The sequence below is a fragment of the Phyllostomus hastatus genome, unplaced genomic scaffold (assembly GCF_019186645.2).
Source record: "Phyllostomus hastatus isolate PE091 unplaced genomic scaffold, TTU_PhHast_1.1 phas_scaffold_46, whole genome shotgun sequence".
Lineage (NCBI taxonomy): Eukaryota > Metazoa > Chordata > Mammalia > Chiroptera > Phyllostomidae > Phyllostomus > Phyllostomus hastatus.
The window spans coordinates 24,512,697-24,537,946 of NW_025334032.1; the positions used below are offsets into that span (position 1 = coordinate 24,512,697).

The following is a 25,250-nucleotide window of genomic DNA, read 5'->3' on the forward strand; positions in this document are numbered from 1 at the left end:
ACACAAGTACCAAAACAGCAGATTGATAAGTTGGACTTAATAAAAAAGTTAAACCTTTTGATTTTTAAAGGACACCATTAAGAAAGATGACCCATGGAATGAGAAAAAAATTTCCATAATCATATGCCTGATAAGGGACTTTTATCCAGAATTTACAAAGAACTCTTACAGGTCAGTTATAAAAAGCCAAATAACCCAGCCGAAAAAATAGACAAAGAATTTACATAGACATTTCTTCAGAGGATATAACATAAAAATGACCAATTAATGCATGAGAAGATGCTTAGCACAATTGGTCATTATGGAAATGCAAATCGAAACCACAATGAGATTCTGTTACCACGGACAGTCACTCAGAGTGCTGAGGAGTCGCCCCCATTGGCCAAATGGCACAGGGGAGGTTCTTACACTGAGTGCCTCAAAAGAAAGATGAATGGATAGGGCCCAGGCATGCCAAAAGCTAGAAAGGTGAGGGGAGAGGACCTGAGTACACTGAAAGCTGGAAAGGTGAATGGATAGGCCCCCCTGAGCCCAAAGCTAGTAAGATATTTGAATAGAAAAATAAAAGCTCTCCCCTCCCCTCCCTATCCCTATAAGAACCATGGGCTTGAGCAGGAAAGGCTTGGTATAGTCTTTGAGATAAACTCCACCATTCCCCTAGGTAACAGCACCTGAGTAAATCTCTTTCCTTTTTTACCAGCACCTGTCTTAAGAGTTTGGCTTTCACTGTGGTGGGCAGCCAAACCTGCATTTTCAATTACAGTTTTGGGTGACCTAGGTTGTACAGCGTGGACCTCAGGAAGTCCAACAGGGACTCCCTGGGGCCCCAGGTGGGGGTCCCAGCTGCCAGTGGCAGACTGACCCCCCCAGGAGCAGACTGCGAGGACTTCTCAGCAGCTGCGAAGAACTTTTCTCAGGGAATGTCCCTGCACTCCTCAAGGCACCAGCTGTCTGAAACACTGGGCTGGTGAAAGGAAACGAGTTTTGGGGGAGCAGATGGAATTCAAGACTGGGTAAGTTGAACCAGCATGCACACTGGAGGTCCTCTATCCCTGCCGCTTGGGCTTTGTGCCACTTGGGTCTGGTCAGGGCCATTGGCGGGACTGGCTGGTAGACTACTCCTGTCGCTTGGGCTCTGTGCCACCTGGGCTTCGTGCCACCTGGGCTTCATGCCATTTGGGTCTGGTCAGGACTACTTGCGGTGTTGGTTGGCAGGAAATAAGATGCTAGGACTTGCTTGTGAGTGCTCATTTGGACAAAAGGAATTACGGATCCAAGTTTGGTTCATATGTTCCCGCTTTGTCTGGGTCTTTCTATGGTTATGGTTTTGGGTTTGTACTTTCATGCCATCCACGTTCTGTTTCGACTCCTGAAGGGAGCCCACTGGGCCAAATTTTAACAGATTGGTCCGTGTATAGCTATACTCCAATGACAAAGAAGGAATTGGTTTTCTATTGTAAAACTGCTTGGCCTACGTATACTTTATACCATGTGGAAAAATGGCCCCTAAATGGTCCCCTAAATTACTACACCATCATACAGTTGGAATTGTTGTGCCGACAGTCAGGGAACTGGGACAAAATCCCTTATGTCCATACATTTATGTCTTTACACAAGAAGCATTCAGCAAAGGGAACAGACTGATCCTGCACAGAAGGGAACGGACTTCAAATCTCCTACCTGACAGTGGGACCCAGGAAGAAAACGAAAACGAAAAGATGAGTCTCTTTAATGCCCTGAACCCAGGGGATGGGGGATTAGCGGCAGAAAGATTTCTTCCACCACTACCCTTGCTGCTAGATACCCCCGAAATAGGGCCCAGAGGGGTAACAACCACACCTCTATATGATAAAGGAATAGTCTCTCCCTTGAAGATCCAGCAGGGCACACACTTGGCCAAGGAGCAACCCTATGCCGAGCAGGACAACTCCCTTTAAGGCAATACCCTATAGGTGGAGTAAATCAGCCCACTGGCTACTAGTGGGTCAATACTCCATTTTCCACTTCAGATTTACTGAATTGGAAGAATTCCAACCCTTCATATAGATCATCAGAAAATGGCAGATCTTATCACCTCCATTTTTGCCACTCACCATTCAAATGGGGCAGATGTACAGGCTGCCCTTAACATCTTGCTAATGGCAGATGAAAGGTGGCTAGTTATAAATAAGGCTAATGAACAGGCTTATTACCTCCGTCAAGAAAATCCCAATGGGACCCCCAACCGAGCCAGAGCAATCCCCTTGACAGATCCCAACCAGGACCTGAATAGTGGGGACCTAGCCTTCCTTGAACGTTACAAAAGATGTATATTGGAAGGGCTTAAGAAAGGGGTGCCTGAGTAAAAGAGCCTGAATATGTTACAGGCTATTCATCAAAAATCAAGCAAAGATCCTTCTGAATTTTTAGAATGGATCTATCAGGCCTATTGAAAGCACACTGATGCTGCCCTGGCTGGTGTGGCTCAGTGGTTGGGCATTGTCCTGCAAAGCAAAAGGTCATCAGTTCAGCCCCTATTCAGGGCACATACCTGAGTTGTGGATTTGGTCTCTAGTCTGATCATGTACAGGAGGTGGCCAACTGATGTTTCTCACATCGACATTTCTCTCCCTCTCTTTTTCCCTTCTTTCCTCCCTCTCTAAAAATAAATAAATAAAATCGAAAGAAAGAAAGAAAGAAAGAAAAAAGAAAGAGCGAGCAGGCACACCGATGCTGACCCACAGGCACCAGAAAATGTCTGGATGGTAAATATGACTTTTATTGGGCAAGGTGCCTTGGATATCAATAGGAAGCTCCAGTGTTTAGACAGGGCTTTGGGAATGAATCCCTCCCAGTTGGTGGACATAATCTTTAAAGTTTATTATGCCTGGGAGATAAGGAAATTAAAGCAAGCCACGTTTTCTTAGAAATAGTGTGAAAATACCAGAAAGAGAGGTGGGACCCAAAAAGAAAAGGGAAAGACCCACTAGGTGCCAACCAACGTGCCTATTGCAAAGAGGAAGGCCATTGGAGAAAGGACTGGCTGAGATTAAAAAAAAATTGTAGAAACCCTCACTGAGAAACGTTAGAAAGGAATGACAAATCTGATGACAAATGAGGAGACCCAGGGGCTCCCCTAGACAACTCCCAACCCCAAACTGTTTCCCCACAGAAGTTTGGGGTACAAATGACAGTGGGGAACAAGCTAGTTGATTTCCTTGTAGATACGGCAGCTACATACTCAGTGCTAAATACAAAACTAACCAAGAAAGTTCGGCTATGGTGTTGGTTACTGGAGTCACCAGAGAATTACAAAGACAGTCATTCCTTCAGCCTGTAGAATGCCAGCTTGGTAATCAAAAACTTATGTATAATTTTCCAATATGCCAGACTGCCCCATTCCATTGTTGGGCCAAGATTTACTTTGTAAATTGCATGCACAAATAACCTTTTCCCCTGAGAAGCAGCAACTGTGTTTAGGAGTCCTGCTGGAACATGCCCTGCAGCTCCACGTGCTCCTGACTTGCCCCGAAGGGCCCAGAGGTGAATTCTTCCCACCTGAGATCTATGAGCAGGTTGACTGAGCTGTTTGGGTTGATGGAACCCTGGGTCTCACTTTAAAAAGCCACCTGCAACACCACCTCTTAGAATATAAATCAGTCTACCAGCTTCTCTTGTTCAGCAGTGCCATCCTCTAGGCACTGCACATGTTGCCTTCTGAAGACAGCAATTCTTTTCCCTCACATAAAGGCTTCCCTCCATTCTCGACACTCCCTCTTCCTTTAGTACACAGCAAGGACCTCTGGGGATAGGTTAGACTGCATCCCTTGACAGCAGGAAGAAACTGTAAAAGATGAGACCTCCATCCATTTACCCTGGTAAGATTACAAGGGTCCAGAATTTTGAAGGGGGTAACTGTTACCCATAGACAGCCACTTCAGAGCACTGGGGAGTCTCCCCCATGGCTGAGGTAGCACAGGGGGAGGTAGAGGTCCTTACACTGAGTGGTGCCAAAAGCTAGAAAGACGAATGGAGAGGGCCTCAGTGTGCTGAAAGCTAGCAAGGTAGCTGCATAGAAAAAAGCCGTCCCCTCCCTATCCCTATAAGGGCCTAGAGCTTGAGCAGGAAGGAGAGATGGTCCTTGAGACGGACGTCCATCATTCTCCCAGGTCACAGCACCTGAATAAACCTCTTTCATTTTGCACCAGAACCAGACTCACGAGTCTGGCTCTCATTGCAGCAGGCAGCCAGACCTGAGGTTTTGGTTACAATCACTTCATTTCTAATAAAAAAGACAGACAAGAGCGAGTGGCGATGAAGATGTGGAGAGACTGGAGCGCTTGTACATTATTGGTAGGAGTGTAAAACGGTGCAGCCACTTTGAAAATCAGTACGGCAGTTAGTTAACATGTGACCCAGCATTTCCACTCCTCGGTAGCTACCTCTGGTAAGTGAACATACATCCAACAAAAACCTGCACAGGAATGTTCACAGTAGCATTATTCACAATAAGCCCCAAAGTGGAAAACCCCTAAATATCCATCAGCTGATAAACGAATAAACAAAATGTGCTATAGCCATACAAGGAATATTATTCAGCCATAAAAAGGAATGAAGCACTGATACATGCTATTATATGAATGAACCTTGAAAACATTATGCTGAGTAAAAGAATCCACTGACAAAAGACCACATGACCCCATTTACACGAAACGTCCAAATCTACAGAGAAAACCGTGGAGACAGAAAGTAGATCAGTGGTTGCTTAGGGCTGGGAAGTAGGGGGTGGAGGAACGGGGAGTGCCTGCTAATGATTCAGGGTTTGAGGACGATGGAAATGTTCTAAAATTAGATTATGATGATGATTGCACAACTGTGTAAATACACTAAAACCATCGGATTGTATGCTTTAAATGGGCAAACTTTATGATATGCAAATTGTATCTCATTAAAGCTGTCAAAAGGGTGTGTGAGTTTGTAGAACAGTGTGCGTGTGTGCGTGTGCGTGTGTGTGTGTGTGTGTACCACGTTAGGACAGGGTGGGGCGGCACGAAGTTGGCTCGTCTGGCCCCTGCAGACCTCCCTGCTTGTGGGTTTTGAAACTAAATTATTGGTTCGGAGGCCGCAGAGCAGCTTTCCCTGGTTCTTCCAGGACTTCCAGGGTTCATTAGAAAGCAAGGGCTGGCTGAGAAGGGGGCCAAAACACCCCCGCAGGTATAGAGGTTGTCTGCGGGGAGGACGGGGAGAGCTTCTGGTGGCTGGGAGGAGATCCAAGACGGTCCTGGCCTCCCTCTCACCCCCTGGCCCTCGGCCCTCTCATCTCTGATATCATCCAGCAGGTATTTATTGAGCACGTACCCTGTGCCAGGCGTTGGAGCTGTCGTAAAACCCACGAGCCTCCCTTCCCCGCCTTCAGCTGCGCCAGAGCCTAGGGCAGGCATTCCTCCCCACTGTCAAGGGGGATGGAAAGGGGAGGAGGGACTGAGGTCCCTTGGCCCCGCCTACAGATTAATAGAAACCACCTGGCGGGTGAGCGGCACTCCACCCCCCAGGCCCCCACTTGCCACCATTCCCATGACCATCTGCTTCTAATGAGTGTCCCATCCCCCTGCATACCAGCCCCCCCACCCCACCCCAGGCTTATTAATCTCATTAGGCAATGACAAATCATCCTGGGCTAAGCAGGCTCCCCGCCCGGGGCCCTTTCCTCCAGGCGCACAGCCTCTGGGGGCGGTGTCCACACACATCCACTCGCTCCCTCCCAGGCCAGTCCCGCTCCCGCGGCCTCTGCTGGGCACTGTCTGCCCTGCGGCCCACTTGGTCCCGGGCAGGGGCTTCTCACTGTGACTGGGGCACTCTTGGAACCCTGGGAAGTCTTCTGGTGGCCTGCTCCTTGTTGAATGTGCGTGGGTGGGAGAATCGGGGCAGAGACGTGAAGCCCCAGAGGAATAAGCCAGTCTTGGGTGCTTCCAGCTCATCCATTCTGTCTCCCTGCCTGCCTGCTCAAGGCTGGGGGGGCTCTGGACAAAGCCTATGCAGTGAGGGGCTGTTGAACATCTTGCAACTTGGAATTCTTCCGAGGAGAAGGAAACGGCCATTTACCGACTGAAAGCCCACGCTGTCTGGGGCTCTCTCCCTAGCCAAACTCATCCATTCCCATGGCAACCTGCCGGGGGTCGTACCTTGCCTCGTTTTCCAGGTGAGAAACCGGACCCTTGGGCAGGCACCCAAAAGGTAAATGGCAGAGGCGGGATTCAATCCCAGGCCTCTTTTTAAAGCAGAGTAAAGCTCTGTGCCCCTGCATAGCCTGCCCACGCCCACTCCAGAAGTCTTTCCTCTGGGCCCTTCTGCACACTCCTTGGGCTGGCCACGAGCTGCCTCTGCTGGACGCTGTTTCAGGTGTTCTTGTCCATACTGCCCGGCCGATAGAGGTGTGCCCCTGCATCCCCACCCTCACCCCCAACCTCTCTGGAGCATGGGTACTCCCATGGGACCAACTCAGGCACATGCTGGCTCCTCGCTCTTTCTGTCCCCTCCCCCCACGCTTACCCTGGACCCCTTCTCAGAGGCCAGAGGGGTGCTCAGCACAGGGAGGCAATGCCAGCATTTTCTAGAGCAGGCCAGACCTGCCCCTTCAGTTACTAGACTAGGCCCCGACCCTTCCACGGGACTTGCTGCTGTGGACTGTGGGACGCTGAGCCGCCATGGCGCAGCTGCCCAAGCCTGCACGTCTTGGCCCGACAGCACAGAGAGATCAGTGTTTCCTGGCACCAACTGCATGCCCAGGCCACGGCGTCTCATTTGTCATGAATGGGCCCACAGTCTGGGGGTCATCTGGTCCACTGGTTCCCAACCCCAGATGAGCATGAGAATCGCCTGCATACCTTGTAGTAAACAATTCCCAGGCCCCTTCCAACCTGATGAATTAGCATCTCTAGGAGCCGGGGCCCGGGATCTCTCCCACCTCTGGGACAGTGGGATAGCGTGATGATTAGTTTTGAGTGTCCCCTAGGCCAGGCTATTGCCACCAGGCAACTTAGTCAAACACTGAGCTAGTGTTGTGTCTGCATTTTGTAGATGTGGTTAACATCTACGACCAGTTGACTGGAAGTATAGATTACCTTTGATAACATGGGTGGGCCTCATCCCATCGGTCAAAGGCCTTCATAGCAAAAACAGAGGTTTCACGTAGAAGAAATTCTGTCTCAAGACCACAGCGTCGACTGCTGCCTGACTTTTCAGCCTGCGGGTCTGCCCGACAGATTTTGGATTTGCCAGCCCCCACATCATGGGAGCCACTGCCTTAAAATACATTTCTTTATAAAGAAATAAGCTCTGGCTGGTGCAGCTCAGTGGATTGAACATGGGCTGCAAACCAAATGGTCGCCGGTTCAATTCCCAGTCAGGGCACATGCCTGGGTTGCAGGCCAGGTCCCCAGTGGAGGCCAGTAAGGGGCCACCTGAGAGACAACCACACATTGATGTTTCTTTCCCTCTTTCTCCCTCCCTTCCCCCTCTCTAAAAATAAGTGAATAAAGCCTTTAAAAAAAAAGGAAGAAAGGAAATAATTTCTTCATATGTGGTATACAGACACACACACACACACACACACACACACACACACGCATACACACGCCCCTCTGACGGACTCTGTTTCTCTGGAGGACACTGGCTGGCGGTGCAGTGCTCAGCCAGGCTGCAGACCTCGGGCCCCCAGCCCCTGCACTGCCTTCCTGTCCCTGGGCGGTGTGGGCACCTGCTGAGCACAGTGCCTGCCCTCCTTTGCAATGACCGGCCACATCACTTTGACCTTTGATCTTTTCTTTCACATGCAGTACCTGTGGAGAGCGCACACACACACAGGATCGCAGACTTTTAAATCCATAGTGCACGGTACAAATCGCCCTGTCTCCACTGCCGTTTTTACAGAGGAGGAGACAGGCCCCAGCCTGGCGTCCATCCTTGCATCTGTCTGACCCCATCGCGGACCGCTTCCTGGTCACATCGCCCTCTGCTCCACAGACTCGCCAGGCACCCTCTGGACCCCAGGGCCTCGCCACGGCTGCTCGCTGTACCCTCCAGACCCCTCCCAATGAGTCCGTTCCTTGAGGTCTCAGGCTGTCACCTTGTCAGCGAGGCCTTCCTTGGCTTCACTAAATAAAACAGCAACCCCCTCATTGCTTTCTCCCCCCTTACCCTGCTGGGCTTTTCTTTGTAGCACTTACTAGCTCCTGACATAGGATACATTCTTCTGCTATTTTCTGGGTCCCGTCAGGAGAGGGGAAGTTGCACGGCCGAGGGCACTTGTCTATTGTGTTCACTCCCGGTGCCTAGAACAGGGCTTGGCACGTAAATGAAGGAGACTCATGATAGGTAAGTGAAAACAAAATATAATCAATAAAGGGGGCTGGAAAACCTTCTCTAAAGGGAATGGCTAGAATGCTCCCTCACAGAGAGCAGGGGCTCAAACTCAGGACCTCGAGTTCCACTCGGGTGCTCTTCCTCGTGCCCAGCCCCCCTTCCGCCTCCCGAGATTCAGGGTGTAGTCACTGTTCTTTGACTATTCTCCCGCTTTTCTGATTGCCTCCCACGCTTTGCATGCGTCTGCTGTGGCGGCCAGAGTCGCAGTGCTGGGGAGAGGGGTCTGAGTCAGGGTGCTGGCATGGATGGGGAGAAAAGGGCCATCTTTTTCGTCTTCATCAGAAGATCTGCCCTCATGAGACTGAAGGACGAGAAGCAGGCAGAGCCAGGCGGCTCTGACGCCTGCAGCGGGAGGGCGGAGGTGGGAAGATGTCAATGAGGCCGAGGGGCTCAGAGTAGCGCCTGCTCCTGCGAAGGAGAAGGGGGAGCATCTCTGGGCGGTGACCAGCCCTTGTGGGGCAAAGCAAAGAGCTGGTGAGGCAGCTGCGGTTTGTCTTCCTCCGAAAGATCCTAGAAGGAGAGTCTGGTTTCCTGCCACTCAGCCCTCTGAGGCCGAGCCTGGGCTGGGCCAGGCACAGGAACTGGAGCTCTCGGAACGCTAACTGCTCTGGGAGGGTAGAACCTGCCCTGTTAGCTGGTTCCCACGGAGACGTCTAAATAGCAGCTTGGTGGCCGCTCCTCCTTCTTGCCTGGATCTCCCTGCCTGTGAGCTGCTGAGCAGATGATCAGAGGGGCCGGGCCCCAGAGCTCTGCATACACCAGAGTCAACATCCCAAGGCCCCCCTCAGACCCCCAGAATGCCCCAGATCGGAAAACATGCTCTGCCTTCCCAACCCCACTAGCCAAGCAGGCCACCGAGCTTTCCCCACCGCGTGAGGTGGGCCGGGGAGTTTGGAGGAGACGCGTTCCCTGCCCCTGTGAAGTGGGTGTAGTAGAGACGACCTCATTCGGTGGTCGTGGTTCAAGGTCTAAACTCGTTGTCGTGTAGATACTGCCTCTCTCTTCCCCTTGAAGTTTCCAGCCTTCCCTGATCCTTCCTTTGGACCTCAGGTGGAGCCCATCCTACCTAATTCTAACAGATGTGGCATTGTCTGGTCTCCAGTAGACGGTAATCTCTTTGGCTCTTTGAGAGCAGGGCTTCCGCCTCATTCTCTGTATCCTCCATCACACTGACCCAAGCATTTTAGGAAAATGGTACTAGAGGGGGCAGAGACCCCATTGGAGGATTTAGGAATGCCCAGCAGGTTGGGAGCAGAGATGGGAGGGGGCGCAGGAGGAGCGCAGATTGAAGGGTTCAGTCTCCAGGAAGAGCAGGAAGCCCACGTCTTCTGTGGGGGAGACAGGATCCAAAGCTCTTACACAGTCTGTGGATCCTGGAGCATGCCAACTCAACACGGACTTGAGAGAGGGGCTGGTTCAATCCCCCCATTTGAGAAGTTAAGTGAGTTCTTCTGGGCTAGCAGTGCCCTCCTGAGTCCACTGCCAGCCTGCCTGGGTCTGCAGGGCGACGCCATATCGGCAGTACTGTCTGCGAGGTCAGGGGTGGATTTCCATTTGATCAGCAACCCCACCCTCAGCCCAGGGCTGTGGCCCCTGGGGGCTCTGTTTGTTGATTTGCTTTTAGAGAAGGAGGAAGGAGGTCTCAGCCACACTAAATCCTCTCTCAGCCCTTTCTTTCTGCTGGGCCCCCAGCTGGGAGGAGGCAGAGGCTTCTGGCCAACTAAGGGGCTCAGCCCTCATAGCTAATTGCTCATTACAGAGAGTTAATGAACTTCCCTTAGTCCCATCCCTGCCTAGACCAGTATCGCCGATCACCTGAGGACATTTCCGTCCTTCTCTCTGCTGTCACTGGTGAAGGAGCTGGTCTCTCAGAAGAACCCCTCTCTGCCTCTCGCCCAATGGCCACGTTCTGGGTGGGGTCCCCGTGGATCTGACTCTTGGCCAGCCGGTTCTGGATTTTGGGGTCCCTTAGCAACCAGTGTTCCTCATCCTCCCTGGACTGAGCTCTTGCCCGTGACCTCCACCCCCACCTCCGCCCCACCTCACCCCTGCACTTACAACTTCTCCAGCAGGGACAATCCCAAGAAGGATCCGTTCTGGAGCCCAGTGATCTTGTTGTTGCTCAGGAGCCTGGGGGCAGAGGGAGAACACAGATAGGAGAATGTGCAGTTACAAGCTGGCAGGTGTCGATGGCGTGGGGAGCCAGCCTCACCACTGCAGCCATGCTGCATTCTGCATGAATGCGCTGCCTAAAGGCGTGCAAGGCAGCAGGCCCACCATCAGCTCCAGGAGACTGTAGGGAGGGGCCAGCAAATGGTTCAGGCGGACTCATTGAGTCCCAAATCAGATATTTCACCTGCCCTGGGTGCCCCTACGGCCTGGGTCTGACTTAGGGCTCTGTATGCCGGTGGGTCGTGTAGGTGTAAAGTTGCAATGCTCCTTGACACCATGGAACCTCAGGGTCTAGCCCACAGCGCCCCCTTCCAGCCCTCCACAGCTCTGCCTAGCGCAAGTCCTCAGCCCAGCATCCCGAGGACAGTGGTGGGGAGGACTGGGTCGGGGTTCTGGCAGGTGGAACAGTAAGCCTAGCAGGTGTGGCGGCAGATGGGAGGAGCTGCCTGTCCTTGGGGTCTCGGACACTTCCTCTGTGAGCTGAAGCCCTCACTGGTAGGGGCCATTCCTAGCCCTGAGAGGGCGCCAACTCAGGGGGCCCGAGTGCCCTCGCCTCCCTGAACCTGTCTGCTGCCTTAAGAGAAAACTGATAGGGCCCTGGGCTTCTCCCAGGCCTCATCCCTTCTGCCTGCTCGGAGCTCTGTTTATTTATTAGTTTGTATTTGGGGGAGGAGGGGAGAGGCCCGGAGCCAGCTGTCTGAACCCCTCCCCACCCCCTGCCCACCCACTCAGCCTTTCTCTGCCAGGCTCCCCGCTGGGAGGAGGCAGTTCCAGACCAGCCAAAGGGCTCATCCCTTGAGTTAATTGCTTATTCAAACACTTTAATGAGCCTCTCTGCCCAAACTCTTGCCTGCCCAGGGATGATGCAAAGGGTTTCCCTCCTTTGCTCCTACTGGTGGACCTGGGAGGGCCAGAGGTACAGGCCTGGGGACTTCTTTGAGTGGGCAGCCTCGGAGCTGGGCAGTACGGGAGAGGGCAGGGGCTGGGGACAAGTGTGAGAGGAGCTGCCAAAGAGTTCTGCCCCGGAGGTCACTGGAGCTGTGTGGGTGAGTACACCAACAGGTGCGAGGGGACCCCAGACATCGGACATTCCAGGCACTACGTGTTCAAGGGCTCGCGGAGGACAGACAATGGCCAGGATGGAGGCAAGAGGAGAAGGGGCTATCCGGGTCAATGGGAAGGGGTGGAGACCTCCTCCTCTTCCTCCCTCCTCCCCTCTCCACACAGACCCTTCCAACCCTTCCCGTCCCTGCCTACGGCCCCTCCAACAATGGCATTTCCCAGTAGGGCCCGAAGGGCGACTGTGTGGAAGAGTTGAGGGGGAGAATGCTGGGTGTCCAAAGTGCTTTGCGCGTGCACACACACACACACAGACACACACGCACACCATTATCATGGTGTTTCCAAAAGCACACCGCACAAGTCACTACGTGAGCAATCAGAACTTTCACGAACTCCTTTATTCGCATTTATGGATTAGGATAGTTTTATTTCGCATCACACGTGGTGGTGGTAAATCATAACTAGTCTTGTCACTTCCTAGTGCCTCTAATGTCTCATTCAGGCCCCGGTGGAGCTGGGCTGGCCCCCTCGGCGGTGACTGGCTCTTGATGGTATGACTTTTAAACCAAAGCCTGCCTCAGCCCTGGCAGGGGAGCTCAGTTGCTCAGAGCACCATTCTGATACGCCAAGGTTGCGGTTCAGTCCCTGGTCAGGGCACATCCGAGAATCAATCAGTGAGTGCATACATGCGTTGAACAACAGATCGGTGTCCCCCTCTCTCTCCTCCATCTTCCTCTCTTTCTCTAAAATCAGTTTAAAAAAAAAAAAAGCCTGCCTCGCCTCACCTCCAGCTCACTCCCTCAGTACAACCCCGGGGTGTGAGCTTCCGAGGTTATATGAAAAGTTGTCGATGGCAAGAAGACCCCCACTCCCCAGTATCCGTAGGAATGTCAAGGAGGGGTCCTGACGTATCAGGAAGAGGGTGAGTCCTGGCTGACGTGGCTGAGCGACTGCACGCTGGCCTACGAACCAAAAGGTCACTGGTTTGACTCCCTGTCAGGGCAGCTGCCTGGGTTTCAGGCCAGGTCCCTGGTTGGGGGCGTGTGAGAGGCAACTGATCAATGTTTGTCTCACACACTGATTATTTCTCTCCCTCTCTTTCCCCTTCCCTTCCTCTCCCTCTAAAAAGTAAATTAAAACCTTAAAAAAAAAAAGAAAATGAAAAAAAAGGCATCCGTTTCAGCCTGTCCCCACCCCAGGTGTTGCCCCTGCCCAGGTTTGTAGGGCCGGGTCGGGGGCACAAGGGGTGGGGAGAGGTGGAGGGTGCAGGGGAGGGAGGAACAGGGCTGCCGCATTTTCACAGCCCCACCCAGGAACCAGGAGGCCCCACCCAGGAAGCAGGAGGCCTGGCAACGTAATTTCTCAAACCTGGGTTGAGTGTGGACCTGTCAAAGGGATGGAAAAAGGTATCTTATTTCCTGGGAAAATGTCTGAAGATTCCAGTTTAAGAAACTTTGACTTCAGAAATGAAAATCTTATACTATGAAAGTACCTTCTAATAAAAAATTAATCTGCAAGAGGATTTTTAAAAGATCACTGAATTGAGAACAGAATATTTAAAAATTCTCCAACTCCCAAATCACTGAGATTAAAACCTGAGATCCTAATTTGAGAACCATGTCCAGACAGGTCTAGGGTGGTGTTGGGGGGAAAGTACCTCATCTTCACCAGACTTTTCAACCTTTAACCCTTGAACTCCAAATTCTTCAACCCAGAGCTCAACAACAGAAGTATAATGCAAACTGCGTATGTAATTCAAAATGTTCAAGTAGCCATTTTTAAGATGAAAAATTAAATTAATTTTAACATTTCATTTCACACATATATCCAAAATGTTATCACTTCAACATGTAATTAACACACAAAATTATTGAGGTATTCTCCTTTTCATTTTTTGTACTAAGTTTTCAGAATCGGGTGTGTACACTCTTCCTCCACGTCTCAGAGGACAAGTGCATTACAGGTGCTCAGGGGCCCCGTGTGACTGACTGGTGGCCCTAGCCCTCCTCGCCTGGTCTCCCGCGGCCAGCGCCTCCCGGGGGACGGACCTCTGCGCAGCGTGAGAGATGCTGAGTGGTGAGCGCGCGTCTGCATGCGTGCGTGTGGCGCAGGAGCAATGCAGAGGAGCAGGGGGCAGCCCAAGGCAGGTGAGGACCAGCCTCGGGCCCGGAACAGCTCACCTCCCATGCCCCACCCCTCTGCACCCGGAACCCAGGTCCCCTGCAGGCCAGAGCCCCTCACTCCCTCTGGGGCAGCCTCTGTCGTGCTGGGGAGAGGAGGGCAGAAAGGGGTGGGGGTCTGCGGAAGCCTGGGCTTCCGGCTCGGCTAGCCTGGTGCAAAGTCCAGCCCTGAAAATCTTGAAATGAGATTTTTTTTTTCTTGTTGCAGAAGAACGCTGATCCCGCACCCTCTCAGCCACTCACAAAAGCGGGACACCAGGCAAACAGCATTTCACCCTTCTCCAACGGACCCCCTTCTCGCCGCATTTCCGGTTCTTGGACAGACTTTGGGCAGACATCTGTATGACTCGAGTCCCCAAATACCCAGAATTGGGTCTTCTGGCCTCAACGACCTAGGCAGGGCTCAGGAAGTTTTACTCGAGACTCAGACTCTCCGGACAATGGCCTCACTTGTGCTTGTCCGTTTACTTCCCCGGAGGTGCCCCTTGTGGGTCGGGCGTTGTGTCTTGGGCAGGTAGGGAGCTGGCAGTCACAGGGCTGCCAGTGGGGTGGATGAAAGCACACAGCCTTGTGCTGTGTTCCTGCCACACTAGTCTGTCTCGTGGGAGGAAGACAGGCAGGGCGCCCCCAATAATCAGGCAGGGAAGGCGGGACCCTCGGCCCCAAGGCTCTTTGCAGCGTTGCAGACACAGTGCCAGTCTTGGTCCCATCTTAACAACCTCCTCCTCACCCCCCTGCCACACTCCCAGACAGACACTTCCTTGGCCTGCACCAGCCTCTGGCCCTGCACCAGCTCAGGGAGCCGTCCAGGTGGGTTTCCTTCCCAACCGCGCTGGCCAGCCCACCCCACCCGCCTCACTGACCTCTGGCCCACTCGCTCAGCCCAGCATCTCCAGTCTCCCTGCCTTCCCTCCCCACCCCCAGCACTGCCACTCCAACATCAGATTTGCAGAGGAAGGCAGCCAGTCCCTGGAGTCCCCTGTGTTCTACCCCAGAATCTGAATCTGGTCAAGGAGAGGGGGCACACCAAGTCCATTTCAGAACTCTCTCCCAGCGAGGGCCCTATTTTAGGGAGCAGAAGCAAGCAAGTTACCACTAATGAGTCTGGAGGCCAAGGGAGTGAGTGGCTGGCGTCTAAGGAGAGGCCCTGTGGGCTCTGGGAAGCCACAGGAACTCACCAGACCCCAGCCTGACATCAGAGATGACCCTGTGGGGGTCATGTGGGCACTGCTCTGTGGGGCGAGGGGCCAGCACATGCCTGAACCAAATGGTTCCCCCATGTGCAGGAAGAGTCGTACATGTACGATACCCCACCCCAGCGCACAGGGATGCACGGACCACAGGTCTGCACACCAGGGATCCGGCTCTCTAGAGAGTCCGGGCCTGAAATTCAGACCATTGCCAAGGCCTCCTGGGCTGGAAGGCCCGCCTCCAGCACCTGCTGCTGGTACCTGGGCGGTGTCTTAGGGAGACCATCAGTGAGGGGAGGGGTGGTCTGCCTGCTGGCACCAAAAAGGCATCAGGTCCATAATGTGCCCTGACCATCCAGGTGACACTGGGGTCCCAGCTTCTCCCACAGGTATAGTGCCCAGGGCCTTCAAGCAATTTCCAGAGCTCACAAAGACGTCTGAGACCTAAAAAAAAATCACTGCCTCTGAAACATAAATGCTACGAAACTGTAATTAATAAAAGCTTAACTACGTGACTACTAAATATCATCCCATGTCCCTGAGTAGTAACTGGCACGTTTCCTGGAGGAGGGGGCGCATCGCAGTACCGGGGACTCGACAGCAGGGCCGCCAGGACTGAGGCCGCCTCCGGTCCGGGGCTCCACTCTGACACACCTGCAGGCTAAGGGCCACCCTCCCAGGGCTTGCCTTCCTCTCCAGGTTGCCCTTTATGTCCTGATTGCAGGGGACATGATTGTTGGAGAGGACATTCCACACTCCTGTACTTTCTGTGCTCCTGGCCCTGGGCCGGAAGCCTGTCCGGTCAGCCCTGAACCTTTGCTGGTTAGTAGGAGACTCAGGTAGGGCCTCCCTTCCCTAGGCTTTACAGGGTCGTGTCCTGAGACAGCCGCTGACCTCAGCCCTGACGCTGGGCTGTCCAGGCAGGGCCTGAGGTCAAGGTCAAGAGAACAAACAGCCTTGCAATGGCTGCTATGAATGGGGCTTTCTTGTCTCCTTTTCTCTAACCTGCCCTACCAGGCACCCTGTCTTGGTGGTGAGCTGGTGTTTGCAGGAGATGGACTGTGTGCTTTGGTGGGGATTTGGGGGCCCCCAGCACCCTAACTTGGGCACGTGGAATTGAGTCTGCTTTGATCGTTCACACCTAGGCATTCATGCACGCATTCTTCAAACCCACACTGACACCATGGTGTGCTCAGCCCCATGCAACACGCTGGGACCTCCAACCTCAACGAGACGGGGTGTCTACACACTTCTGTGCGTGGGAGGTGGAGGGAGGTGTCAGGCAGGATGGGATGGTTGTGAGTGTGTATCCACCTGATTGGAGGAAGCTGGGAAGTTATTCCCGATCCACCGTTACACTTCCTCCACGCAGGGCCTAAAGTCTTGCCACTGGAGAGCCAAGCTTTTGGGTGAAGAAACTGAGTTTCTCTTTGAATACAAGTAAACTCGAAAGGATCAATCTTTTATCAGTCTTGCATGCATAAGGATAATTTGTCTCTAATCTTTCCATGCCAGGCCCTGATCCCGCCCTGCCTTTGTGAGTCTGTATCCAGTCCCCACGACAGGACTGTAGGGTGGCCGTGGGCAGAGGCCAGGCCTCTCACCTCCTGGCCTGGGGCTGGGCACACGGGCACTGGCTGCATGAATGGATGGGTGTGTGGAGGGGCAGAGCTCCAGGGAAGGTGGGGGGTGCTCAGTAGACAGAGTTCATGCTGAACCCTGCTTGTCCCAAGTCAGGGGGCAGTTTCCTGCTACGTCCATTCCCAGTACACCCCACAGTCTTGGTAGGGTTCACTCCTGAGCTAACCTGGCTCTGAGCACAGCTCTCTGGGGACAGCCTAGGGGTTGCAAAGCCCAGAAGCTGAGGGGGAGAGGGACAGGGAACACTGGGAGAAGGCTTTAGAGACCGTGGTCCTATCTTTCCTGGGTGGGTCTGATTTCAAATACTCTGGACGGTCCCAGTTTTCCCCCTAAGGACACGTGTACTTGTTAGGCCGTCGCTGGGGATGGGTGCCCTTTTCCCTGGCTTCCAAATCCTTGCAGAGGAAGTAGATTAGCGTATCTCCCAGTCTGTCCCCAGGGATGACATCTCTGATTGGTCAGTGTGGGAATAGCTGGCGGGGAGCAGGAGCTCTGGGGTCTGGCTGGGAGCTGTGTGACCTCAGGCGGGCCAGTCCCTCCCCTGGGGTTTTCTTCTCTGTGACAGACGGGTCTGTACAGAAGACCCACACTCCCTGCATTTGATGGCTCTTCCCATCCCGGATATGCAGTCTCTGGGAGCCTGCAGTCTAGGGTGTCTGCCTCACTACACAGCTCCCAGCAGGCACAGCGCCTTGGGGGTGGGGGGTAGGGCGGCGCTCAGACCTTCCTTCCCAGCTGGGAGATGTCTGGCCCCTCAAGTTCAGGCTGAAATTCCCTCCTCAGCCTGCTGCCTCTGCCCCATTCCCAGCTCCTCTGTGACGGATCGGTTCCCCTGCCCCTCACCTGGCCCCATCCATCTTGCACACCCTTTGCTCCCCCATCTGCCTCTCCTCACTCCTGGGGCCGGGGAAGATGGGTCCTGGGAGGCTGCCCAGGGCTAGCCAACTCCAGTGTCTCTGCTCCCCCACCCCCACCACCCAGTCCTAAAAACAAAGGAATGTTCTGGAGTTTGGGAAGGATGCCCCCTCCCCCAGGAGGGAGGAAGGGGAGGAGGCAGCCTTGTCCTGTCAGTGTCCGAGCTCTAAATAGAACAGAGCGGCTGGGCTGGGGGAATGAAAATAAACAGCCCCTCTAGCAGCCCCTTCCTCGCAGATACCGGATTTTCCTTCTGGTTCCCCAGCCCGGGGCCATTTCCCTCCTCTCTCTTCCCCTGCTCCCAGCCTGCTCCCAGGGCGGCACGGGGCAAGCTCCATCTCGGGGAGCTGGGGGAGTGCAGGGCCCGGTCCGGGCTGTGTGGCGTCGGGCCTGGGCTTTGGCGAGGAAAGTCCACTGAACGGAAGGCCAGGGATCAAACACAGAGGTGGCTAGAACGCTTTCTCCCTCAGGAAAGGGTTCTTATCCCAATGACTCCCATGTGGCTTAAACTTAAAATCACTCTCTCCCTTTAAAAACATGACCCCAAATTTAAGGGTCAATTTCTGGTTAGGTTCAAATTACGTTGGTTTGCCTGTGCCTTTGGGGGGAGTTCTCAGACTCACCCCCAGGACTAGGGATTGCTGCCCGCCCCCCCAACACGGGAGGGATGATCCTTGGTAGTCAGCAGGAAGGGGCCACCTTAGGGATCAGGAGTGGCTGGCTTCATACTCAGGTTCTGAATAATTCGGGTCAAAGAATGCATTCTGGGTTCTGGACCCCACTGGTGGGGCTGAATTATAGGTGCTGTCTTTGGAGCCCAGTGCCACCGCCTCCTCAGGCTCTCGGTGCCACGAGGAGCCGACAAGCGAATCCCAGAAGGCTCTGTTCTCTGCCCTGTGCTCACCCCGATGGGAGGGTGGGCCCTGACATTCTGCACCAGAGGGGGGGCCACAGGGGCAGGGGACCCCGAGACCTCCAGGAGAGCATCTGGCTGTCTCCACCTCCTCTGGCAGGTAGGTGGGAAGAGTCAGGAAGGGACCTGGACTCCCTCTGGGTCCCTCATTTCAGACAGGCGGGGTTCTGGACCCCGAGCGGGGTGTCGCAGCTGAGACCTTGCTCCACTGGAGGGTAAGGGAGCGTGTAGGACTGTCCTGGCCTCCTCCCACCTCTGCTTCTTCCCTCTTTTCTCTCCTCCTTTCTCTTCACTCTCTCCCCCTCCCCCCTCCTCCCCTCACAAAAGCTCTCTGTACACAGCCACTTCCTCTGGCTGCTGTCTCTGAGCCCAGACCTTATGAGAACCATATGGGGGAAAGAGGCTGGAAGAGAAGGGGGTGGGGAAGCCGGCGTGGGCCCGCCCCTCCAGCCAGCATCACTCCACTCCCCTCAGGCTGTGTGCTCCGTGGTTGGCACACTTTGCCCCAAATTCCCCTAACTGGATCCTGGTGGCTGGGGTGAGGGCACTGACGGGAGGGCTCTGTCCAGAGCTGGAGGTCCAGAGGGAGACCTGTGCTCAAGAACCACTTCCCCGAGGCTGAGGCAAGCACCCTCCATGGTGCTTCTGAAGACCACCACACTCACAGCAAAAGGACCAGCCATGGCTAGGTACATCTGTGTGGCAAATGCCCCTCTCCCCTGTGCGGACAGCCTATGTGGTGGGCAGCAGCCTCCACCCCCAGCGGGAGGGCTGAGTGGATGAGGGTTTGTTGGCTCTGGGACAATCTGGAGTGACCTGTCCCATGTCTGGCTCCCTCCCCACCCAGCCTTGGAATGCTCCCAGGTCAAAAGGGCCTGGATCCTGCTGAGAAGGAACAGGGCTTTTTTAAAGCAACTTTTGTGTCCATTGGGTCCCAAGTCCAGCCAGGTGGACAGCAAGTCCCTGACCTGAGAGGAACACTAAGCGAACCTAACCAGTTAATCCTGAGGCTGGCGTCAGCTAGCTGGGTGACTGTTAGCAAGCGCCCGGACCGCCCCTGTCAGCCTCAGCTTGCTCAGCTGTGACCTGTAGGTGCAGGGGCGGGCCTCACTGATCTCTAAGGCCCTTTTCGGCACGTGCACACAGTCTAGGAATTGACGACACTGGCTGGTGTCCTCTGGGGGCTGCTCAGATGTCCTGGGAGGTCCTCCTAGGAAATTTGCTTCTGGAGTTCTCTATTATCAGTCCTTCCTTGGAATTCCTCATAATGCCCCCTCCCTCTCACTCTGACTGCCAGAGCTGAGAACCAGCAGGCAGGCCCATCCACAGCTGCCGGGGGTGGGTGGGGGGTGCACAGTGGTGGGCATCTCCTTCTCACACCCAGGTTCTCCCTGTAGTAAGCCCCTTGGCCATGAGACCTTCCCCATAAAGGACAGGAACATAAGTGCCCACAGCTGTCCTGTGGACTGGGCCCCGATACTGGGGGTGGGGCAGGGCGGGGCGGGACAGATGGATCAGGAAGGAAGCCAAGAGTTCTGCTTTCCTGGAAAACCTCGAATAAAAATCCATGTGGGGAGCGGGCATGCAGGCCACAAAAACAGAAGGCACCAGTTGCGATAACAGGGTGGAGGTAGAAGGGGTTTTGGTGAGGTGAGCGGGGCTGGCCCTTCACAGAAATGCCTCTGCACGGCCTGGAAGCCTTCCCTGAGCAGAGAGGCTCCTTGCAGACAGGCACCTAGTCTAGCGCTTTCTGTGCCTGACCAGTCCCAACCCCCAGAGCCTCGCAGATTTCCCAAGGCGGAGTCCCCGGTGCCCTGGGGACTTCTCCGCAGGGTGGTGTGTGAAGGGCACTGGGGTCTGGGGGCCCGTTCGGGAGGAAAGCAGGGCAGGAGGAGGGAGGAGAGAGCCACCGCAAAAACTGTTGGCTCGAGTCCTGTGGCTCGTACCAGGTGACAGGCAAAAAGGTGAAAGGGGAAATGTGTGTGGAAAAAGAAAAAGAGCAAGGAGGAGGAGTTTGGGAGGGTGTGGGGGAGGTTTTCAGGCTCTGAGCCTCTTGCTTTGCTGCCAGGCTGAGGCGGCAGCCCCTTTCCAGGCCTCTCTTCCTCCTTCCCTCGCGACGCATGGGGGGTGGCGATGGGTGTGCTGGAGGGACTGGGCCCGGAGAAGAGAACCCCGGCCGGTCTACTCGAAGAAGAACTTGGCTTCTTTCTCCCCTCACAGCCATCACTGTGGGGGGCGGGGTGGGAGGGCAGAACCCAGGATTAGGCTTATTTGGGATGAGGGGAGAACCTGAAAAATACGTCTGCAGCTGGGGTTCACTCTCACTCCAGGTCGATGAGCTCAGGGGCTCGCAGGCTCCTCTCTGGCCTGGCCTGTCTGCTGTCCCGTGCGGAGGAGGTCCAGCCAGGCCCAGGGGCCTGTTGGTTTGAAGGTATCTTAAACCAGCTAGATCCGTGCCCTAGGGTGAGAGGGGGTCCTTCCCCTGGGGAGGGTTTCGGGATGGGAAGGTGAGCTAGCAGTCAGGTATGCCGCTGCCCTGTCATCATATGCTCTCACCCAGTACTGGCCCCGCTCTCTCTTTGGAGTGGCGTCGATAGGAATTAGCCATGGCTGGAAAGGATTAGTTGCCAAATCATTCTAAGATGTACTGCTAAACCATCTTTTAATGGTTTGCCCCTTCTTTCTGCCTTCAGTACGTTAGGATTTCCGAATCCCAGCAAACGGACATACAGAGAGACAGCGACCTTCCCAGGTGTGTGAGCACCGCCACAAAATCCAGTACACACACACACACACACACACACACACACACACCCCTATGGGAACTGAATTGTGGAGGCCCAGCACAGTCGCCAGCCCAGCCTCTCACACTGCAAGCATTTTTCTCTTCCAGAACTGAGTGGGCTGGGGAATGCTGGGCCTGTCTGGACCCTTCGGCACTAGGGGACACTCAGCAGGAACTGGAATGAGCAGCCACAGCCGCCTTCCCAAGCCGCGGCCACATCCCCGACCTGCTGGGGGTGGAGAAGGGAGACATGCTACCTTCGCCCACCTAATGCACACAGGCACGCGCACACAGCCCAGCCGGGGAAACGCGGGCCAGGCGGCCAGCGTCAGAGGCTGACCAGTCTTGTCCTGTCAGGAAGCGGGCAGCCTCTGAACTCACCCAACCAGAGGCGTTCCTGTATTGTTCTGGACACAATCGGACAGAGTGTGGGCCAGCTCCAGCTCGGGCGAGGGGCGCTGGGGAAACGGCTGCCACCGGGGTCTGGAGGACGGGGAAGGGAAGCCGCTTGCAGGCGGGATCCAGAACGACAGGAAAGGAAAGGGCCGCCGCGAGGGCCCAAACTTCCACTTCACTGCGTGGCGTGCGTGGAGTTCCAAGCACATGCTCAGCGCAGGAGATCGCTGCCGTGGGGAGGGGTCACTAACTCCTGCGGTTTCGGGACCTTCAGACCCCTATCGAGTAGGCGTGGGGTCGGGCTGCCTGACAAGTGAGGGCTAAGGCCCTGGCTGGAAAGGGAAACGGGATGACGGAAGGAGGCTGGGAGGCGGCCGCCTCCCACTCCGCCAGGTTTCTTTCTTAGCAAAATTCAATACAGTAACAGCCGAAGCTGGTGTCACAGCCAGGGGAGGGATGCAGGACCTAGCGCATAACTCACTTCCCAGGTGCGCGCGGCGGCAGTGGGGTCCAAGAGGAATCGGGACGCCGGGGTGTCACTCAGACCAGAAGCGCCTGCACCCCAAGGGCAGACTTTTCCGAGCCCACCCTCCTGCCCGCACTAAGTACACCGACCGGCTGTAAGCCGTGAGCGAACGGAGCGCCCCCCACTGGAGGAGCCTGGCCCGCTGGGTGAGCCCCGCAGACTCCTCCAGTCCGGCCGGGGACGCGTCCGCGGTGCTAACGACCACAGCCCCACAGTGGGCCGCGGGCGTCGATCCTTCCTGAGACTTTCTCCCATCCCACCCACCTCACGTCCCCGAAATTCGCAACACCAGCCCAGGCTGGAAACTCAAGGGGCGTGGGGGTCCCGCCAGCGAGCATTCCCCTTCACCTGTGCAGGTGAGTGGGTGCCCGCGGTGCCTCCCTCTGGGTCTCGCCCGCCCTCCGCGGCCCCTTCTTCCCTCCACACCTCTGGAGCCCTAATCTCTTCTCTAGTTCTCCCTTCCCCGGCGCCTGGACTCAGGCCCGTCCCAAAGTCTCTGAAGTGTCGGCGCCGTCCCAGTCCCTCTCTTCCCGCCCCTTCCGTCTGGTCTCCATTCGTCCCCTGGTCCAGGCTCCGGCCGGGCCGGCCGAGTAGGGTACTCACAGGGTAACGGTGCCGTTAGGCAGGAGGCCTGGCTCGGGAGGCTCCGGGAGTTCCCCGCCGCCGCACACCACCCTCCTGCGCGCCGGGTTGGGGGCGCCGCCGCTTAGCCCCTTGGGCCGCTCCCCCGAGCACTTGCAGCTGCGGATGGGGACAGGGCAGCCGGGCGCGCCCCAGGTCTCGCGCGCCAGGAGCAGGAGCCACGGCAGCAGCGGCAGCAGCAGGCGCGCGGGCGCCCCTCGCATCCTGCGTCCCCCGGCGCCCATCAGCCCATAGCCCCGCGGGGACCGACAGCGCTGGGGCCGCTCTGCGCACGGGCCGGAGGGACCCGGGCGTGCGGGAGGCGTGCTCAGCAGGGGCCCGGGGCGCCCGAGGGCGGGGCGGGGGGCCCTGGGCGGAGGCAAGCCCCGGGGTCCCCGCCGCCGCACCCCGGGGGCATGTCCGGCGAGCGCCCCGGCGGGGAGGACGCCGGCGCGGCTGTCAGCGCAGAGCAGGCGGCCCTCCGCGGCGCTGCCCGAGTCTCTGCGCGGTGCCCCGGGGCTGGTGGAGGCCGGGACCCTCCGGGTCGCTTGCTCTGTCGGCGCTGGGCTGGGACCTAACGGATTGCGCCGGGCTCCTGCTGCCGCCGCCGCCGCCGCTCCGTGCCATGGATGGAGGCTACTCGGCGCGGCGCAGCTCCCGCCGCCGCCAGACCCCGCCCGCCCTCCCGAGGGTGCGCCCTCCCCTTGCCAGCTCGTCCGCTAGGCCCTAGCGCCTCCCGATGCGGAGCCAGGCCAATGCCCTCCTCGGCGCGACAGAGGGCTAGCGGGCTTGGGGCTTCGCGTGTTCCCTGCACCCGCCCTGAACCCAGGTTCCTTGTCTCTCCCGCCCCTCTCCACGACTCATCTCAGACCTTCAAGCCCCGCGCCATCACTTTCCTCGAAACCCTCCTGTCCTCTTGCTCATCCAGCCCACACCCTGATGCTTCTGGGGCTTTCATGGGCCTGCCGGCTTGACCAGAGAGGTCTGCTGCTCCCTGTCTGGGACTGAACTTTGATCACGGCTCTGGGGTTGCGGAGACTCGGCTTCCCTTGGCCCCTGACCTGATGCGTCAGTCTGGATGCCGGCTCTGACTCTCGCAGCCCTGCTCCAGCCGCGCAGGACACAGCCAAAGGCTAAGGAGGCCCAGACCCTCCTCTGCTGGTGTGACCTTGCCCAGCGGGGCGTGCATGTCTCTCAGCCAAGGAGGGGGCAAAGGCCAAGGCTAGATCTAGCTTCTTACCTTTTCCACATCCCATCGTGTGTGTGTGTGTGTGTGTGTGTGTGTGTGTGTGTGTGTAGGTGGGGCGGGCAGTGGCAATGAGGAAGCCCAAGAAGGGAAAAGCAGGGATCCGTGCTATGGTGTGGAAAAAGCACTGTGCTGTGAGTGGGTCAGAAAGCTCTGTGTGACTTAGGATGTGGCCGCTGACATCCTGGAGCAGTTAATCTCTGGAGTCAAAATGGGGCCCTGCCTGCCCCCTCCTTTGTGAATGCCAGTTGTGACATGAGAATGAGTGAGTGGGCGAGGGGCGCACCCCCCAGTTACCCGAGGCAGAGGGCTGGTGGCTTTGGGAGGGATCTGACCTTGACAGCTGGGGATGGGGATGTAAATTGCCTGTGGGTCTTTGATGGACTGTAATGCAAGCCCGGACAGGGCTGGGGACAGAAGAAAAGAGAAATGTGGCCCAGTATGTCTGCTTCCTCAGTTTCCCCACAAAGCCTGGCCTGTCTGCCACTTAACAGAGCCTTGCTGCTGAAGGGCCGGCAGCCCAGGATGAAGGGTCCCTGAGCAGGACCCCGTTCTCTGTCCTTCACGGTGCGACCCAAGTGGTTGCTGCGGTGACCAGCACCTTTTCTCCGTGTTCTTGGCCCTGCTGGTGTGTGTGGCACCTTTTCCAGGACGGTGGTCTTTCAGCCTGTCTCCCACCCTCCTTTGCATGGATGCAGCTCCTCCTCCTCACCCGTCAGCAGCAGACACAGGCCCAGACGCTGGCCTCTTCACTTTCCCTCTCTGGCTCCACGAGTCTCTCCCAGTTGCAGGCTCTGGTTCCTTCAACTTCCAAATATAAATAAATAGTGATTGCAAATGGAGGAAGAGAGAAGGGCAATGGACTCCCCCAGCAGGAGCCCTCCACAGGCGGCAGGCGGGCTGAGGCTGCATTCCTCAGGAAAGGTCAGGAGAGCAGAGTGTGTCGCAGAGCCGCTGCCCAGAGGCAGGGTCTGCCATGCCACGGTCCTGCGCGGGGGAGAGGGAATCTCGGAGAGGAGAGGAGAGGGGAGGGGAGGGGAGGAGAGGAGGGCCCTGGCCTGGGTCACACAGCTTTTCTGCCCTTTCTTTTTGCTGAATGAAGAAACTCAAAGTCTGGAAAGGAATTCCACTGTAACACACGTTCTCTGAGGCTGGGTAGGGGCCAGATGACATTTAATAAGGTGATGCTCCCCCCCAGCTGGG

The 25,250-nt window shown here is 56.0% G+C and overlaps 1 protein-coding gene across 1 annotated transcript in view; it reads right to left on the reverse strand.

Moving 5' to 3' along the window:
- ADGRA2 (adhesion G protein-coupled receptor A2) overlaps positions 1–23,465 on the reverse strand; it is a 38,125-nt gene extending 14,660 nt beyond the window's left edge. The window contains exons 1-2 of the mRNA XM_045821285.1: positions 22,784–23,465; positions 10,459–10,530 (exon numbers count right to left, since the gene is read on the reverse strand). Of these exons, the coding sequence (XP_045677241.1) occupies positions 10,459–10,530; positions 22,784–23,046 (335 nt within the window). The 5' untranslated portion in view covers positions 23,047–23,465. The remainder of the gene's footprint in view (positions 1–10,458; positions 10,531–22,783) is intronic.
- Between the last annotated feature and the right edge of the window lie 1,785 nt (positions 23,466–25,250).